Source organism: Mercenaria mercenaria, chromosome 3, assembly GCF_021730395.1.
Source record: "Mercenaria mercenaria strain notata chromosome 3, MADL_Memer_1, whole genome shotgun sequence".
Lineage (NCBI taxonomy): Eukaryota > Metazoa > Mollusca > Bivalvia > Venerida > Veneridae > Mercenaria > Mercenaria mercenaria.
The window spans coordinates 44278615-44298242 of NC_069363.1; the positions used below are offsets into that span (position 1 = coordinate 44278615).

The 19628-nt window shown below is 34.6% G+C and overlaps 1 protein-coding gene across 2 annotated transcripts in view; it reads left to right on the forward strand.

Annotated features, from left to right (window-relative positions):
* The window catches only part of LOC123524911 (potassium voltage-gated channel subfamily B member 2-like), a 173180-nt gene extending 154748 nt beyond the window's left edge, over positions 1–18432 (forward strand). For both annotated transcript variants that reach the window (XM_045303522.2, XM_045303526.2), the window contains 4 exons: positions 3875–5008; positions 6396–6684; positions 13171–14088; positions 16628–18432. In XM_045303522.2, coding sequence (XP_045159457.2) covers positions 3875–5008; positions 6396–6684; positions 13171–14072 — 2325 coding nt within the window. In that variant the 3' untranslated portion in view covers positions 14073–14088; positions 16628–18432. The remainder of the gene's footprint in view (positions 1–3874; positions 5009–6395; positions 6685–13170; positions 14089–16627) is intronic.
* Positions 18433–19628: the final 1196 nt, after the last annotated feature.

Consider the following 19628-nt stretch of genomic DNA (forward strand, 5'->3'; position numbering starts at 1 on the left):
CATGCCAGCTCAAGGTCAAGGTCACAACTAAGGGTCGAAGGTTTGAGCCTTTCATTTTGTGTCCACTCTGTATCTCCTAAACCCCTTGAAGGATTTTCATCAAACTTGGGTCAAATGATCACCTCATCAAGAACTCATGAGTCAGCCATGTCAACTCAAGGTCAAGGTCACAACTGAAGGTCAAAGGTTTCAGCTCTGTATCTCCTAAACCCCTTGAAGGATTTTCCTGAAACTTGGGTCAAATGATCACCTCATCAAGACGTCGTGCAGAATTCATGAGTCAGCCATGTCAGTTCAAGGTCAAGGTCACAGCTAAAATCAAAGGTTTATCCTTTCACTATCCATAGCAGTGGCGGGGGATTTAGCTGTCCTTCAGACTGCCTTGTGATAATGAAAATGCTCTTTGATCAATATCTCGGAAATGTTTTTGCACAAGGCCGACCGGCTTCGTAGCCTTAATGACCATGCTCAGTAGATGATTTGTGCAGTTTTCGAGTTAGGAGGTCAAAGGTTAAGGTCATAGTGACATTAAGAATTAAATGGCTTAGGATCTGGCGCTCAAGAAAGCTTTAGCCTTTGGCCACCACAGCTACCATCGTGATTTTCTGTGCTTAGGGAGTTGTTGGGTCATGTTCAAGTCAAATTTAGGACTAGAATGTACACACCAAGTTACCTCTGAAAGGACATCAAGGGTGGCATATATGTTTTACAAATAGCTCCTGTTTTTTTTCCTTTAAAGTTTGAAATACCTTTCTTTTACTAGAGTACATAGAAAGTCTTTGTAGCGTTTATAGTACGGTAAATATTAGTATTCTTCACATTCCCGGCATGAATTAGTTTTCAGCATGTTTTGTTCTTCCTTAAATAAAGCCCCTCTTTCAGATAGGTATTTATAGATCTACATTAGTGGTATCTTTATTCTTGTTTCTCTCTCGATTCTTTAAATTTCTTAACTTTCAGGGTGAAGCTTCCACGACAACTTGTTTGTCTCGCTATAACTTGAACGATTAGAGTTGTTAGAATATACTCAAAAGAATAAGCACGTAACAACTGTTTCTTTCAGATGTGTACTCGATGTGCAGTCTTAAATACTTATTTTGAAAAATCAATGACATATATTTCCAGTTGCCTAGCAATAAATACACTGGCACAGTAATAACATCTAATTGTACTTTGTAATATTTCTGATACATCTTTTTTCAAATCCCATTTCCATATATAATTATATTCAGCAAAAACTTCGTGACCTGTCAGAGACACTTTGTTACCAAGTGAAATAGCTCACACACAAAAATAATAAAACACGTCTGTTATTCAATAATTAATAAATGGAACAGTGTTTATTTAAGGTACTGCAAACAGCTTTTCAGTTTGGTATAGTGAATAATTTCGTTTAAAGACAACCATTAGTATGAAATACTTTCCCCAGGCAATGCATGCAAACTAACAGAGTGCTTTCAAGAGTGTGCGTAGTGCAAAATCACTGACTTGCTTATTTGCAGTGCCGAGGTTTAATGAATGAATTACAAAACAATAGTTCAGTAGGTCTTTCATATCTATTTTCAAGTACTCGTACTGAAAAATCTTGTATTTGCCAATTTAACTGGCCAATCTTCCACACAGTGTGAAAACACGTCTATATGGCATATTCTATAATGTGGGGATAACGCATGTTTATTATTGTTGTAACACCTACAGAATCCTGACGGATTGGTTGGTGGCCGAGCCCTGTAGGGCGAGGGTACATACGTATCCATAGGGATTCTGCAAATGTTATTACATGAAACAAACATGTGTTAACGATATTCTTGCATGAAACGTGTTAAAACATTTTTAAATGATATTTTGTCTATTAACGTCATTAAATTTTCGCTGGAATGCCAAGTGTTATTTGATGGCATACAGACACTAAAAAGAAAAATGGCGCGAAAAAAATGGTAGTCGCATAATGGCGGATACAAATAGTCCTCAGTTTTTTTTTGCTCTGTAGAGCTATTTTCCTTATTTTCTTTGCAATTATTTTGCTAAAATCACATGACAGATCTATGCTTGACATGTAGATAGCATTTTCATAATGAAATAACATTACAAAATTTTTCATGGAAACGTAGATCATACACCACCAGTATAATTTGGGGTCTCATTTTTTAGCTGATTTTGCAGTTTGTGTGTTTGACTGAAATTATTTGTCTTGCATCAAACATGACCCCAAATTTTCTTTTGATTTTTAGTTAGTACTGACAATATTCTTCAAGAAAATGTAGGTTACAGAAATTTAAAATGGATCCTGATATGTGCTGCGGTCATTGGAATTAGGTCAATTTTATATAGAATAAAGAACAACAACTATTTAGTGTGTTATAACCTGATCACGTTGGCATCATTTCCTTTTGAATTAATCGTTGTAGGGCGTTTATACAAGTACCCTATGCCACGGAATGCTCATATTTTAAATGGTGTGTTAACAGTGCTTTAGTGCAAAAGTCTCGATGTTTAACACACGTTCAGTTTACTCTCCTGCTAAACCCCCTGGAAACGACAACGTTATTAGACGTAAATGTTTTATGTTAAAATGCACGATAAAAGCCAAACGTTTGAAATTATCAGGCCTTGAAGCTATCTTTTATTAATTTTCATATATGAAAATGAATTATTTTACATCGATCGTTGAAAGATTCTACTATCATTGAGAGAAGTGTTAAATCCTATTCAGTCCTAGTTGCCTGACAACAGGCATATACGAAAGTTCAGCCTATAGCAGCAAAGGCTCCTCTCATCTGTAATTTCTGTAAATAGGACTGCACACAAACACACTTGAAAGACGACATTTGCTAATCTGAAATTCATTTGCCTATATTCTAACCAGAGGAATATCTGCGCTTTAACAGGCCTCTTCTAGCTGTATACAACACACTATTACTCACTATACTATGTTCAGTGCCCTTTGTGGATGACCCCTCTCATACCTTGACTTCCGTTCCTAAATCAATCTTTCATATGACAGTATACGGTGTTCTCGTATCTTTAGAGCATTTCAACTTCATCGATAATACGTAATTTAACAATTTGTGCCTGTCATTTGCGCAATATTATCGGAGTTGTAGCAACAACGCTATCGGTAGCGTGTGTGAACTTGTTTTTCTTCCAAAGTAATCCTGCTGTACAGTTGCGGATTCAGACCCTGATACCTGAATGATTTCACTAAAGCGTTAAAATTGGTGGATATTGTTATAGTTTATGTGCTGAAACTGTTGTATAGTTATGTACCCCATGTCCCTATATGTACAAATTACTCCTTGTATGTACAAGCTATTCCTTGTATAACTTTGTACAAGTACTGTTCCCTTGTTGGTGAATCCAGTTTATCTCGATATTGTTCGGCTGTATGGTTTAAGTCTTGTTGGTTTGGCTGTATACATGCAGTTTCCTTGACCCTCTCGTCTACCTAAGTGACAAAAAATAAATGCCACACAGTGGCTATATAAGGATATCCAGTATTGTTAAACTGAGAAACGCGAATTTTTTGTCTGTTTGTGACTTTTGTCTAAGCCCCCCTAAAAACACTAACTGAGCCGCGCCATGAGAAAACAAATGCTCACCAGCTATGATAAGGCCTGATCCGAGTTGTTAAACATGCGCGCTAAACCAATTTTATTGGAACTCATCAAGCAAAGCATGTCTGATCTGGATGCGACTTTGTTAATGCTCCCAAGCCCTGTTTCTAACTGCTAACTACACAGTGGCTAAATAATTATGATTAAACAGATGCATCTTAATACTATGAATTTGAAAACGTTACTGGAAGCAACATTTGGTCTCTGAGGCGTTGTGAGTATGACAAGAGACGATTCTAGACCCTGTGCTTCATTTTCAGGTTGTGGCCATTGTTTCCATTTTATTCATCGTATTATCAACAATTGCATTGACTTTAAATACTATGCCGCACTTCCAAGAAACAAAAGTTGTGCCACAACAAACAACAGACGCTGAAAGCGACTCTCCAACTCAAAAAACTACCAAAAGAGACACTTCAAATGATAATCCTGATTTAGCAATAGTTGAGGCTGTTTGTATTGGTTGGTTTACGTTAGAATATTTAGCAAGATTTTGGGCGTCGCCAAATAAATGGAAATTTTTCAAAGCTCCATTGAACATTATAGATCTGTTAGCAATTTTACCTTATTTTATTTCCCTCGGTTTGACAGAAACAAACGAGGACACGACTGCACAGTTTCAAAATGTACGTAGAGTTGTTCAAATATTTAGGATAATGAGAATTCTTAGGATATTGAAATTAGCGCGACACTCAACTGGTCTGCAGTCTTTAGGTTACACTCTGCAACGTAGTTATAAAGAGTTAGGACTGTTGTTAATGTTTCTAGCGATAACAATATTATTATTCTCAAGTCTTGCCTACTTTGCTGAAAAAGATGAGACAGGAACAAAATTTACCAGTATTCCAGAGACATTTTGGTGGGCCGCTATCACTATGACTACCGTTGGGTATGGAGACATATTCCCGACAACCGTCATTGGCAAGATAGTTGGTAGTGTGTGTTGTATATGCGGAGTTCTAGTTATTGCGTTACCTATTCCAATTATTGTCAATAATTTTGCGGAATTTTATAAAGATCAAATGCGTCGAGAAAAGGCTCTTAAGCGACGTGATGCACTAGAGCGTGCTAAACGCACAGGAAGCATAGTCTCGTTTCATTCGATAAACCTCCGTGATGCATTTGCAAGAAGTGTTGACCTTATGGAGGTCAATATTGGTAGCCAACGAGGCGCAAATGACGAGGGTAGTATAGACAGCAAAAATGCAAGCCCTCCATTATGTGTGATGAAGGTTAATAATGATGGGACTAAAAATGGATCTGGTAACGAAAGTTGCGAATCAAAGAGCCTTCCAGGGTTATCAAATCCCAGTGCGACCAACCTGATGGACGCTGACGAGGAATCGTTACGTAGGATGACGTCATCACAACCGGAACTCAATGCAGATATACAGGTAAACATACTATATAACATACTGGCATGTTTTATCAACTTCCTCATCCTGTAGCATGTTTTAATAACCATTATAACGCTATGCTTGCTTTCAGCTACACGGACATGCGCATTGCATTATACTTGTATATGATGAATGACATTTGCTGACCTTATTTATTCTTGAAATCAAAATGACTGAAGGACCAAATAGAAAAGAATGACGTACATGTAATCAGTCATCGAAAATGTAGAACATGTATATAATTAATAGACATTTCAAAAATTTAAAGCATGTCAAGTGTATGTATAAAAAGGTTATCTTAAGTGATCAGTTTGCAAATATGCTGAATATGTTGTCACAGTGCTACAGTTTTCAAAACTTGGTCCTTAAGTTATGTCAGAAATACATAATGTTATGTTATATAAAATTAACAAATGTTAAAAACTTAAGACAGTGTATACAAATATTGCATTACTAACTTAAAAATAGACTTGCATGCTTATTTTATCTGTGTGAAATGTTTCATAATTCTCACTTGAGTTTTTTTACAAGACGACAGTGAATTTCATAACTTTCTATCCCATAAATTTAGATCTCAGAAATTCGACTAGTTCAAGCATACGTTGCTTATTTTTAATGCATTTTAAACCTAAACCCAAGATAGGGTTAAAGTTTGGCCGTAAATTAACAGGCCGTTTGAAAAGAGTAACGCAGAACCCATTTTTCAATTCCAGGTAAAGAAGGAGGGGGAGTTATGACTACTTGTTCATCTCTCAAATGTGTGTAAACCACGTGACATTATTTGCATAGACATTTTCAAATTTTACCAGAATTCCCTATCCATTAGTGATTTTGAATCATGCACTTAAAACTGTCCGACTGTCAAAAGACTTTTATGCAGTCTTACTAAAATGCACTACGCATGTATTATATAAACAATTAGCACGTTTGATATATATCACCACAGGGTCAGAGTTGTAGCCAAGCCACGCCGTACTGTGTTTCTGAGAAACCATGCATTGAACTGAAGGCACTTGCACGACAGTATAGCACCACGAGCAGTAGCGACACCTACACATCTTGCATGACTCATCTACCCACAAGTCCAAGCGTAAAGAGACACAATTTGCATAACTCATGTTTGGATACTCCATTGAAAAATAATATCTATGTAAATCCGCTTGGAGAATCTCATAGCTTCACAAGTTTGCCATCAAGTAATTTTGCAAGTGTAAATACTAAAAGTGCTTCCAATACAATGTTTGATTCAGATAATAAAACATTTAAACAAAGTGAAAATGTTAAATGTGATTCCGACGAAGTATTTTCAAGGGACGCTATCCACGCTGTGGATTTTAGTAAAAGGGCAAAATGGCAGCGCTTTAATTCTCAGCCTCCGTTACAGGGTGAAGGACGTTATAACGTCCATGCTGTAAAAATTAAAGGTCAGACGGGTGAAAGAGGCGGCAGTTTGAAAAGACATCGGTCTGAAAATGCACATGAAAGACACCTTCATTTTGGAGAGGTGATGGAGCGAACTTTTTCATCAACTGACAATATACGTGATATGCAAGCAATTCCGAAACCGAAATTAAAATTCCAAAAGGCTGTTTCCCTTGCGAGTAAATTGCATGGAAGTCCTTCCACTGGTCGTAAGCTTGCAAACTACCATCTAATAATTAATCCAAAGTCAGGTATGAAACCTTTACATTACTAATCTTACTTGTATTAACTAAATATGTATGTCCTGTAATAGATTTTCATTTTACTGTTTAACCTGTTCGCTGACTAATTTCGTCTAAAACCTTTAGTGTTTAACACGTAGAAAGCTTAAAGAAAATTGTTAAAACGAAGCACGAACTGATTGTTTCGTTGTTTCAGTCTTCCAATTGATTTGTTTTGACCTTTATTGTTCTGAATTTTAAATGAGGATGATGAGAATCTATTGCTCGACTTGCTTTTGTCATTTTTGAACTTTTACAATGTTTGTACGTTTTGATGCATTTTGTATGTCAATCCATTTTAATAATTTTGCACTAAACACATCTCTCCTCTGAGCTTTTAACAATATTAGATAGATTATTAATGCTTTTTTATGACCACTGAACGCATGCTCTTAGGGTCTGTAACAAGAAGTGCTGAACGCGATCATTGCTAATTTCTGTCTTTTCCAAATAATTAGTAGCTAACACCTAACAATTTCAGCGTCTCGCAAGAAAACCTTTTTTCTGCTATTATGGTGTTTTGTATCGGCAATTACGTGGGATGCAAAGTTTTAATTTCAAGACTTCTAGTTCTCGACTTCTCTAGGATATGAGAAAAAATTGCGTCAGTTAAGTTATTGTTCACGAATGCACCCAGTTGTTTTCCAGTCTATATCTGAAATGCAAAGGAAACGAAAGTCATAAGAATTGTGTTTGATATGTGTAAGAATAAGATCACTTAGTATGGAGAGGTACATTCCGCTGAAATGAAAGAAAATTATCTATAACTACAATTAGATGTTTACATTTAATGAGTATGTTGTTGTTTTACAGATGAAAGGTTTTTGCTGAGCTGAAGAACCAGGTCGTTCTTGTATGATAACATGGATATATTCAGGTTGTTAAGTGATTGGTGTGACCCCCTCAGTTCGTCATGCTTGCTGAAACTAAACATTATTCTATTTTTGACATACATCATGAAACTGAGGAATATTATGCAAAATCCATCTTTTAACATACATCTTGAAACGGGGAATATAATGCAAAATTCATCTTATAATATACATCTTTAAACTTTAGAATATAATGCCAGATTCGTAGAAAAAACTTGGAAATATTATGCTTAAATTTATGAAAATATGCCTCACAACCAGGGCAGATATAAACAAACATTTCGGAACAGGAAATGCACTGTTCAAATATATAAATATACATTTTGAAAAGAACGAATATACATTCTGAAACGGAAAATGTGCTATTAACTTTAATAATCATGTAGCTTGAAACAAGACCGTTAAAGTTAACGTCAATAAACATGCGTTTAACTTTCCTTTTCGTAGGCGTCTTTGATAGGCACATTTTTTCGGGTGTGATATGCACCGAACAGCGGTGCTTTTATGCAAAGAAAGGTTAGTGAAAGTTCTGCATGGATGCATCTTTCTTGAAGAATACCTTCAAACTCTTCAAAGTCTTCGACATCATACATTGAGCATTCTAACCCAAATTCAATACCTCCGGTTTACATTTTTCAAAATTAAACCACTTTTTCCCTTTTGAAAATTTTGGGCAAGCTTTTACAAAGGTTTAAAAGAAAGGCGGGATATCTCTTGTTAAAAAGTGCGTTCCAATGCTTGCATCAATAAACGTACATCTTGAAACGTAAGAATGTACCACTTACATCACTTAAACACATACAGGAATTGAGACACGGTTCTGTTCCAATATGATGATATACCCTCGAAATATTGCGAAATAAGTTTTGTATTTTTGTCATTTTCAAAATAATACACACGTAATCAGTTGAGTGATATTGTTGATGTGCACTTAATTGTATTGTGTTTCATTTTCCTGCGGGGCCTAAAATTGTCAGTGAAAAGTATGCAATGCTAACACTAAAAAAACTTTTTCTTTGCATTGGTTTCAAAACGTGCGTCGGTCCAGTTTATAACCCTTTATACACCATTTCTTTGTGCATTACAGTAATAGAATGTAAGGTTTCTTCTTATAATGGAGGAATTCGTTTACAATATATGTTGTTTATTTAAGAAAAAGGAAAGACGTTGCACTTGATGCATGTAGTAAAAGCGATTGCTATGTTTGTCGGTTTTGTAACCTATAAAACATGTTAACTTTCATAGATATCACTCCCCATTGTTATTCATTATATCAATAATATCGAGATAGCTATCACTTTTACTACATACATCAAGTGCATTCGCTGAATGGATGACGTATTTGAGAACGAGTTCTTCTAGTACAACAACAAACCTAGCACTAAATAAAGTTTTATAATTTAACTGATGTTTTAAGGCGGTAAATGAGCATACAGCACACATGCATATAATGTACAGGTATTGTAAAAATTAACCAAGGGACTTTACAATCAGTGTATAAATGTGTATTTAATAGTTTGCTGTAACTGGACATACTCGTGTACAAAGTTAAGAATTGGTCATTTTGCCAGTACCAGAATTGAGTACCGTACTCCGGAATCATTTTACCCATAACAAAAATCGAATATATATATATAAATGTACTCGTGTATGAAAGAAATACAGGTATTATAGATATAAATCAACAGCATCGTTCAACTTATTAGACATGACAATAATATTGCAATATTATAGGGTATGCCATTTTGGATAGGAGCTGTATAATTAATCGTGTGTTTTGAAACAAGGGTACAAAATAGCTAACTGCTAAAATCGGTAGACACACCTCTAGAAACGGGGAAATAGACATGGTTCATGAAGCTAAGAAACGTACTGCTTACATCAGTGTACAGTTCATAATATGTCAATATTTTTACAACAATAAATGTGCGTTTAGCAGGAAATATATAGCTGAAACTAAGGAATTAACTACTTGCGAGTGGAAATATGGGTCATAAGACATTTCAGATGTGTAAAGTACAGCATAATAATGAATTCTTTGTTTCAAGTCGTATGTCAGTTTTTCATCAAAATTACACCATGTACATTTTATGTATACATGATGAAAATATTTAGTAAAATTGAACAAGGTTTCAGCAAGAAAGACAGAGTATTATGTCCTTTTAAGTTAACGAACAGTGTATGCCCTCCAGTCGCTTATTGTTCGCTTTCAAATTCTTTGCTTTAGATGTTTCCTACTATTAAAAGTAATACGAGACAGACATTCTGTTGTGTAATGATACATTTTGGAATGCATTTTTTGTGTTGCGCCCTCTGTGGTCACACCAGCGACTTATCTCCTGTCTAGTGAAGAAAAATCCGTACCTGTTTGATAACAGTCAAACTTTTTTCCAAAGACCACTGCCAACAAACCATCTGGTCGTGAAGGCCACTACTTTTGGTCCGATTTATACAACTGCTGCATGCACTTTAACCTGTAAATTACCACCTCATACGAAAACCACTTTCTGACTCGTCCTAGTGCGGTCTTTGAATAGAGGTTCGACTGTATACACATCAAATTTTTCTTAAAGGTTTTTCTTTAAATATCAGGTAATTCTTATTTTTGACCTAATAAATTCTGTCATTCCAACATTCTGCAGAAATACATTTTTTGCTTAGAAATATTTCCAAATACGCAATATAATGCAAACCAAAATGCATTGGGGATTATTGTTGTCAATTGATCATAATAATTAATTTTGACAAATTGAATTTAAAGAATCTATTTATATTCACTGATGAAGAACCTTTATGTCAAAAAAAAAAAAGAAATCATTCATTATATCATAATATTAAAAGTTATCTTCATGCATTGACAGGTACGAATTTTTCTTAGATGATAATGAATGTTTAGGTTTAGTTTCATTTATATAGTTACAATGCATTATCAGTTTTCAGACTGATTCTCAAAAGAAATATATAATGTTAATATTAATGAATTCACAGTATTTTAGAATATATATAAAGAAATATACTATATATGTAAGGTATTTTTGTATATTGTATAAATGTTTCTGAAAATACTACACACGTAGTTTAATATTTCCAAGATTGATAACTGCAACAAAGAGAGCAAAATATCGTTTAACCTCAGATAAAAGCTATAAAAGACACGCTCACTCAGAGTGTCTCATGTTTACATAGCATTTTTTGGTCTCAGTGAGTTATCAGATTTCAGTTTTGATGGCAAATGCTATTAAACCCTAAGATTAAATTCCTACACAGACTGATCATTAAAACTAAACAGTCACTTAATTTTGCATTTAATTTTAAACATGCAATTTAGATATATGTGACAAATCAAACTCAGCTGAGACTGAATTTGTTTGGCGAACACGAGGTCAGGATAAAAGAAGTACAGCAATATGTGCAATTCTTTTCCGTCCTTTTCCGTGTAAATTAGTAAAAAAAAACTCGCATGGGAAAAGATATGTTTTTTTAATATGAGAAAGGGGGCGCACAATTTTTATTGTAACTGAAATAAATACCCACTCTTACCAACGGCTGTGGAGCTTTGTTAATACATTATTTCTACCCTGTTAGAATCACGTTAGATTTCTATATTATGAAAATATATATCTGAAAATACATCTTCTGAATTATCAAGAAAAACAAGTTTACTAGGTGTACTCCAGAATGTACCTTCACAGTTTTGTAAGCTTTAACAAAAAAACAAAAACATAGTCCTGATGTTTAAATGCAGTTTTCTTTTCATACTGATATATGAAACAATGAAAGGTATTTGCAGTGTTTGCAAACGTGCAGTATTACTACAACGTACGGCTGTACGAGTCTTGAATACAATTTGTCTGACAGTCCATACGGATTTTAGGAACTGAAGTTATGACATCCTGCTCGATTTCATGACAAAAAAAGTTGAACTAACCTAAACACCATTTCGACAATGGTATTTTAATCTAATCCTAAATACTTTCTTAAAATATTTCTAAATAGAAACTATTTCGGTAACATTTAAATATATCTTATAATTCCACAGTGAAAGGTATCTAATATATTTTCATTTGGTTACGTAGGTAGATTGAAACATTACGAATTTATGAAATGCAAAGAAAATTGTTTCGTTTTACATCTAAGTCCAAAATATATTATACTCGGGAACGTCGTTTCTTACAGATGTAGACTTGTGAAAGATATTTCGACCTTACACTCTAACAAACAAATATCGTATATTTACTACTCTTGTAGGGCGCAAGAGTGACGTCAATATGGCAAATTTTGTCTTTGGCATTTCAGATATAGGCAGATTGTCGTGTTTTTGTTATTTATGGTACTCTCATAACTTTTGAACTTTCTTATTAGCTCTTAAGTAAACCTGAAGCTGAATGCATGACTTCTTTTGTATGAAAAGGTATTTGCCTTTTTCATGACTTTCAGTAGTTTGAAATTGAACACCATTTCATAGTGTTATGCATATCTTATTGGACTCATTATATCCTTACAGCAAAATAATGCTTTGTTAATCAAACATTTTACTAATTTCTGTTCTTTACTGCTATAATTAATTTACGCCATGCGAATGCCTTATTAAATAAAAGTAATTCAGCTTTATAAAAGACTTGCTAAATAAACTTTACATGACTAACTCGAATGCACTGGGTTATAAAATTAATTCAACTTTGAACAAGACTAACTGTATAAAACCTGGTATGGCTAACCCAACTTCATTGGCCTATTTATTTCTTGCAGCTTTGAACAAGGCAAACTAAATGAAACCTCACACGCTTACCCGAAGGCGCTTGAAATTAATTCACCTTTGAACAAGACTAACTACATAAAACCTGCTATGGCTAACCCAACGACATAGGACTTTAACCTGACTTGATTAAATCGAAATAAGTCTGCTCTAAACAAGGTTAATTAGGTAAACCTAACATGATTAACTCGACATCATGGGATCAAAATAAACCTGCTCTTAACAAGGTTAACGATATAAAACCCAACATGACTACCCATCTGCATGTGGCTTTTAAAGTAATCCTAAATAAAAAATAACAGTCTTCATGTTAACTCACCAGGAACCGTCTTTCCAGTCAGATCAATTTCTATAAAACCCAAAAAGGGTGTATACATGTACGGCTTTAAGATCTGTTACGGATTCGGTACAGAAAAAAGATTACATTATATAGAAAAGGTTACATCAAAGACTATATTACATTCTATATCTTTTAACTTTCAACATTGATTTTTGTAAATCCATCTAGGAATAATATTTAATCTTCTTGAAGTTACAGGAACATGTAATTATCAAAATAAATTGCTCTGGCTTTATTGTACAGTATACATTATAATAATTACTAGTAGTTGATATTTTATCACTTATTGTCAGTCGGGGAAATTGACGTCATTCGCGGTAAAACAATTTGAGTTCAACGAACTGACAGAATTTCAGGATAAGCTTGCCTTTGACCTTTAAAGAGTTAAAGTTAGTGTGATTTTACGTTTATTTTAAGCAATGTCCTTAGACTTTTATACTGAATTCGTATTTACACTTATTTTATGTGCTGTTTGCCTTATATTTTAGGAGGACTGTTCGACAGTGCACACCACTTGTTAGACGGTCAAGATTCTCTCCATAGTTCTCCTACACGACGATCCACCCCCTCACTTGTAAACATTCCCCCACCGAAACGCAAATCCATACTCAAAAAAGACATTCAGCACAAGGATGAGTCTGAAAACCTTCTGGCCTCAAACAGGAAAAATGTATTTTACGGTATAAACAAAGGAGAGTCGAAATCTTTCGACAGTAGTAACAATGGTGTACAAACATTTATAAGCATCAATGACAACTTAAATAAAACTGCTGATCAGACTATCTCACCTAATGCAATTAAGAATAATAATATCTTGGATGAAAATGTGAAAACGGGTAACCTTGACAACAATATGCACCAATCAAACCTAGCTCAGCAGCCGCCACCAAAGAAGCAGCCATCTTGTGATTCCTACACGGACGAGAGTCAGTTAAATACATTTGACAAATCGGAAGATGAAATATTATTTAGTGATAGCGTGGCATTAAGTGCGTTTAACCCAAGCAAAGCAAACATTTGGCAAAATTCTGATATCCACGGTATTATTACATGGCAAACAGACACAAGTCCCTCAGACAATTTAGAAAATGACGAGAACTACTTTCTGTCTCTCTCACATGACCATACGCCCTCCGAGGACCATGAACCTAATAACAGCTTCCATAACTCATCGTCATCGTCACAATTCCCCCCTGACAATGGGGACCTCAGACAACAAAGGGAAAACAGTGAGCATTCAAATTTTGATTCAAACTTTGACTGCGGTAGTGATTACAGTAATAGATCTAGCAATAGAATAATACCATTAGAACAGTTAATGCAGCGGTTTCAGCGAACTCCGTCATGTGACACAACTCCTACCATCCCATCACCAGGGGCAAGCGGATGAACTATGTATCACACTGGTAAATATTGTTCGATTTCATTAATCAGTAGTGTCATCAATTTCAGATTGATTCGAAATTAATATCATTACATTCTACAAGTTTGTCAAATACGTTATATTATCATGTATTTGTTTTATGGTGTTTTTTTCGAGCATTGCATTTGCATTTCTGTAATGGTGATTGAAATATCCCTAATTATCAATAAGATGAATTAAACATCTGAAAGGTATATTGCCCATAAGCGCTGAAATTTTCAGGTCTCTAAGCCCTTATAATGAAACAATAGATCCCCTCAATTGCGTAGCAATTCAGATAAGCCCAACATTTCAGAATGTCTTCAGATAAAGTAATAGAGACTTCTAATGTGATTGTGTTGTGTTCTGGAAGACTACTTACAGATCAGGCATCCAATTTATTGGCTTATTGCCAAGATATAGTCTCTTTACAAAAGACTTTGATTATTTTATCTTGTGTCTAGTTTTCCAAATCTATAATAAATCATTTTTAGTGTTGTATATCGTTTTACATATCAGAAAATATGTCTTGTTTCCAGACATTTTTGTGTATATTATAGTTGCACTATTTTGGCTCTTTCTTGACATTCGTTGTTCTTTGACTTTAAAAGCAACATTTATCCCGGATACAGTAGTTCAAAAAGCACAACATTTTACATCGCATAACTGACAAATAGCAACTCTCCTCATAAGCCAATAGGTCAGGTACTTCAGTGCGAGTTTAAATTCAGTTGAAAGAAGAAATCTTCTAATTTAAGGTGTATCTTTTTTTTTTTCATATAAGTCCAATTACAGTTGTTACATTGATGCAATTGTCTTATTAACAGTTACTTCCATTTTCTCAAATTAAAATAATAAGTTTGTTTAGCGTTTCAACGAATGTTTCTCTTTCCATTGATTATTTGCCCACGTTAAAGAGATATTGTTTCCACCATCAGTTACCGTATTTGTACAACGTTATTCCAAAAATAATGTACCCACAAATTATTGTGAAAAGATTAACATCTTTGTCAGTTTCAAAATAATGCATGATAGATCATATTTACATATATTAAATAATGCGTTGTTTTCGCAACGTTTCTAGTTGCCATTTCAGTTTGCTGAGCAAAAATGACACTGCCTTTAGTTAACGAAGTAAACCCAGAATATTTGCATCAACCATGATTACTATTGCATGTATTGTTTTCAACATACATATATCTAGATCTAGCAAACCATATAGCAACAGATATCTACCGTAAATGAAGCTCTTAATGACCGATTAAAAGTCTTTAATAGGATCAGTAGGGAAACAGTGCTATTTATTGCAGAACGTGACAAAGGAATTACAGGTTTATGCACTGACGCCAGACCAGAAAGAAAATGTCACTGTACATGTCATACCCTGCTCCTAGATATACTATAAGAACCATGATCATGAACGGGAAAATATACTAACCCATTTCAATCGCACAATTCTCACATAGAACGCGCAGTTCGGTAAATTGGTACAACGCATGCTGAACAAGTGATAAATCTTCCACTGTGCACCAGTCACATTGCCCCAATATTTCATATCGTAGAGACAGTCTGTATATTTTATGCTTTCGTCAACCTTACAGAAAAAAAACTTGGATGAACTTCCCTAATGTAGCTCAGGCCTAGATAACAAAATTATTCTGACTTGCTGATATGGAAATGTATGTCAATTGTCGTTTAACTACACGTGTACGCTAGAATGTGTATATGCAACATAAATGTGCGATGTGAATTAAATAAACAATTCAAATGTGTACCACTGTATGATTTCAAATTCAGAATCATTTCTAAGCTGACTTTCATTCACCATTTCGGGTTTTATCGTGTAACTGTGAATATTTTACATTATGTTTTGTTTACTTACATTTCGCCTAACATGTGCACACGGCTGTGTTGTCTAGGCCGGAAGTTCATCAGGGAAGTTCATCCAAGTTTTTTTCTGTAACGTTGACGAAAGCATAAAATATGCGGCGTGTCTCTGTGATATGAAATATTGAGACAATTAGATTGGTGCACGATTGAAAATAAATTACCACTTGTTCAGTATGCGTAGTACCCATTTACCGAACTGCGCGTTTAGGTGAGATATGGGGGATTGAAATGGGATACTACATTTTCCCGTTCATTACATGGTTCTTATAGTATACCTTGGGGTAGGCTATAACATGTGCAGTGTTTATTTTTCTGGCCTGGCGCAAGTAGATTTATGCAAAGTTTGCGCCTTGGTTGAGAAGTAATATTGGTGCCTGACGATTAAAAACGGATATGTTGCTGTCTACATCTAAAAAGCGATAGACGTCTCTGTATAATTGATATACGGTATTTGCCGCCAGTAGTAAAGGAGCGTGTTTTATATCAGCTAAACATTTCTGTAACAATTTATTTTGAAATATTTCGGGGCTATATCATTTTTGAAACGGAGCTGTATACTGCAAAATGGTCTCGAGCATTACTTCGGTAATTGCAACAGTGTCATTTGATACCAGTATTGAATGCTTATAAGCCTGTATTTTTATATATTTCAGAGTATTACTCATCGATCATCTAGAAATGTAAGCGACGTCCAGTGGTCTCATGTAAGAAGAATTTCGTGATGATAAGACGAGTGCTGGGTAGATGTCTATAATTGATGCATACCTCTATAATACCTTGGGTGATCTGTTCTAAATCGCCCCACAGACGGCGCTTTTAAATCAACCATAACCATCTGTTTATATTTATTCTTAACATTAATTAATGTGTTTTCTAAATGGTACTAGTAGTTATAATTATGTGGCAGAAATTTCGGATACATACCGCATTTATCTAACTTTTGGTCAGAGGTTTTCATAGTTGATATAGTGCTTTCTACATTCCTACATAAAGCCATACTTGAAACATTTGTAAAATGTGTATACTCCTTCTAGTAATGAAGTCAAAGTTCACTTACAGCTATGGCATTTTGTAGATTGGTAAAATCCTAGCTGTGTTTTGTCCATTTTTAGACCACGTTTTATTACTTTTAATACATATTTCTTAATTGTTATATGCGATTGCTTTTGAACAAGCGTTTGACTGCATACACATTGTTTTTCGATGATTTGTTATTTTGAGTCATTAACTCAGTGAAGATAGTATAATGTCCATGACCTTGCTCAATATTTACAATAATGGTCTAGTCGGTCTCATTCAAGATTATGTTCTTTTGTTGGAGTTATGAAAGACAGTATTTAAGAGTTCTAGACAAAGATAATTAGCATAATATTATAATTTTTATGAATCTTATGCGCTCGTGATCGAACCGGCGCCTTTGAAAGCTAGTTTTCTAAGAATATCCGAATAAACAATGTAAAATTATTCTGCATATTCCTCCTACAACTCTCAGGGGCTTGCAGACGACACTTAAATTAGCATTGCCTGAATCATAACTAGATGAAATACTCTACATTATGATTCTATGATTCAAATGTTTCCGCTACACATTGTTAGTTATACATGTTGACGGGGTATATACGAGAACATTTAGCCTGTCTGACTGAGATTTTATACTAACAAAGGCAGTTGGGAGAGGCATAAATGACTCTCTGGCAGGCTATAAAAACCCGTGTAAACACGTCAAAACCTGTATAACAAATTTATAATACTGTAATTCCGTGTATTTTTATTCCTTGTAACCAGATCACAGACCAGTGTGGACTTCTGAAATGTTTTACCGTGTTATATCTGATACTAACCGCCTTGTAAACATCAGTTGGCGCCTTTAAAGTTAAGAATATATTAATTCCTCTCAACGTCATATGTATGACACGTTTTGGGGGAGCAATGATTTTGTGTTACAATAAAACTGCTTTGCTTGATAGAAACAACATAGAAACTTATAGATACCTTAATGAAACATGCTGAGAGTACAATAGTACCCTTGCAGTACAGTGTAATTCATTTTCTGCTCTTGATTAATAATATACCGTCTGACAAAGCAAGTCTTGTAATCTTCGGATCATGAATAAGAGAAAAAACAGAATAACCGAATGTATCAGTACAGTCTTTCTCAAAGCCTGATGTAGTGTCTGTACATGTTTCCTCAAATACATTAATTGCACGGGAATCTGAAAGTATCGCAACCATGATGTTAATTCAGTATCCACTGATTAATTTTGCATAAACATTAACATAGTTACACTAAAAAAGTCTGTTCGTTATTTTGATTGTTCTCAGATTGTAAAGTTTCAGTCATGGTCTTATTTATTTAGCTGCTGTTAAGATGAACGGTTTGTATGCTTTCTATTGGCAAACAGTTAGAAAATGTAGGTCCTAATGATGTCTAACTGAATTAAATTCAAATTTGTGATGGTCTCATCTTTAGACCTTTACTTCATTTTTACTTATGAAATAATAGTATTATATAGACAAAGAGTGTTTTAATTGAATTGAACACTGTTGAAAGCGCACCCCCCACCCCACCCTACCCTTTAGTCGATATTATATGCTAATAGTTATATAGAACCACTATGCCTGTCGACATGACCATGATTTGTCATATTAGAACTTAAGAAACGCGTGCTTAAATGCATTTTTATAGTACCGCATGCTTAAATGTTGTATTTAAGTTCTAATTATTTTATTTATTTATTTGGGTTTTACGGCGCACCAACACAGTATAGGTTAAATGTTTGGCGCCATATAACCTACTAGTATACTGTGTTGGTGCGCCGTAAAACCCAAATAAATAAATAAAATAGATAGAACTTAGATACAACATTTAAGCATGCGGTACTACAAAAATGCATTTAAGCACGCGTTTCTTAATTGCCTGACGTTATTTAACCACGTGCTACTAAAGTAATAAATAACCAGCGTGGTATTAAAGTTTATTTCAAAATATTTACATTCATGTATTCGCGTTATTTTAATACGGCCAAACGACACTGTTAAAGCCATGACTATGTGTGTGTGTGTGTGTGTGTGTGTGTGCGTGGGTGCGTGTTACACAAATACTAGCTCCATTTGCGCCATTTAATTGTATATAGCATAACATATTTATAGAATTTTCATTCTTATCAAGCGGCTTTGTAACTTGTAAAAATCAGAAATCTAAAAATGGAACCGATCTTATAACATCAAAATTGAATTTCTGCTGTGTTAAACAAATAGTCAAGTCTACCTCACACATACTTTCACAGAATTTGTGTAAGGAGAATGTCAGTATATTATTATCGCTATGGTATTTGTAAGTCAAAGTAAGAGCCGGACAATCCCCCTCCCGGACAACCCTACCCCCTCCCCTAGCTAAACGTCAACATGAACAAAACCAGGCTTATGAATTTGAACAGTGAGGGGCTTGGTCCGTCTTGAATTTTAGCAGTTTTTAGCATTTGAATACTTCAAATTTAAGAATATATTTGTGCGCATGTAGATGGAAACTATACTTCTGTACTTCCGTTATGGAAGACATATATATATATATATATATATATATATATATATATATATACCGTTATTGGATTATGTGTTCCGTAAGAGCTGCGACATAGAAGTATAAAGCTGATA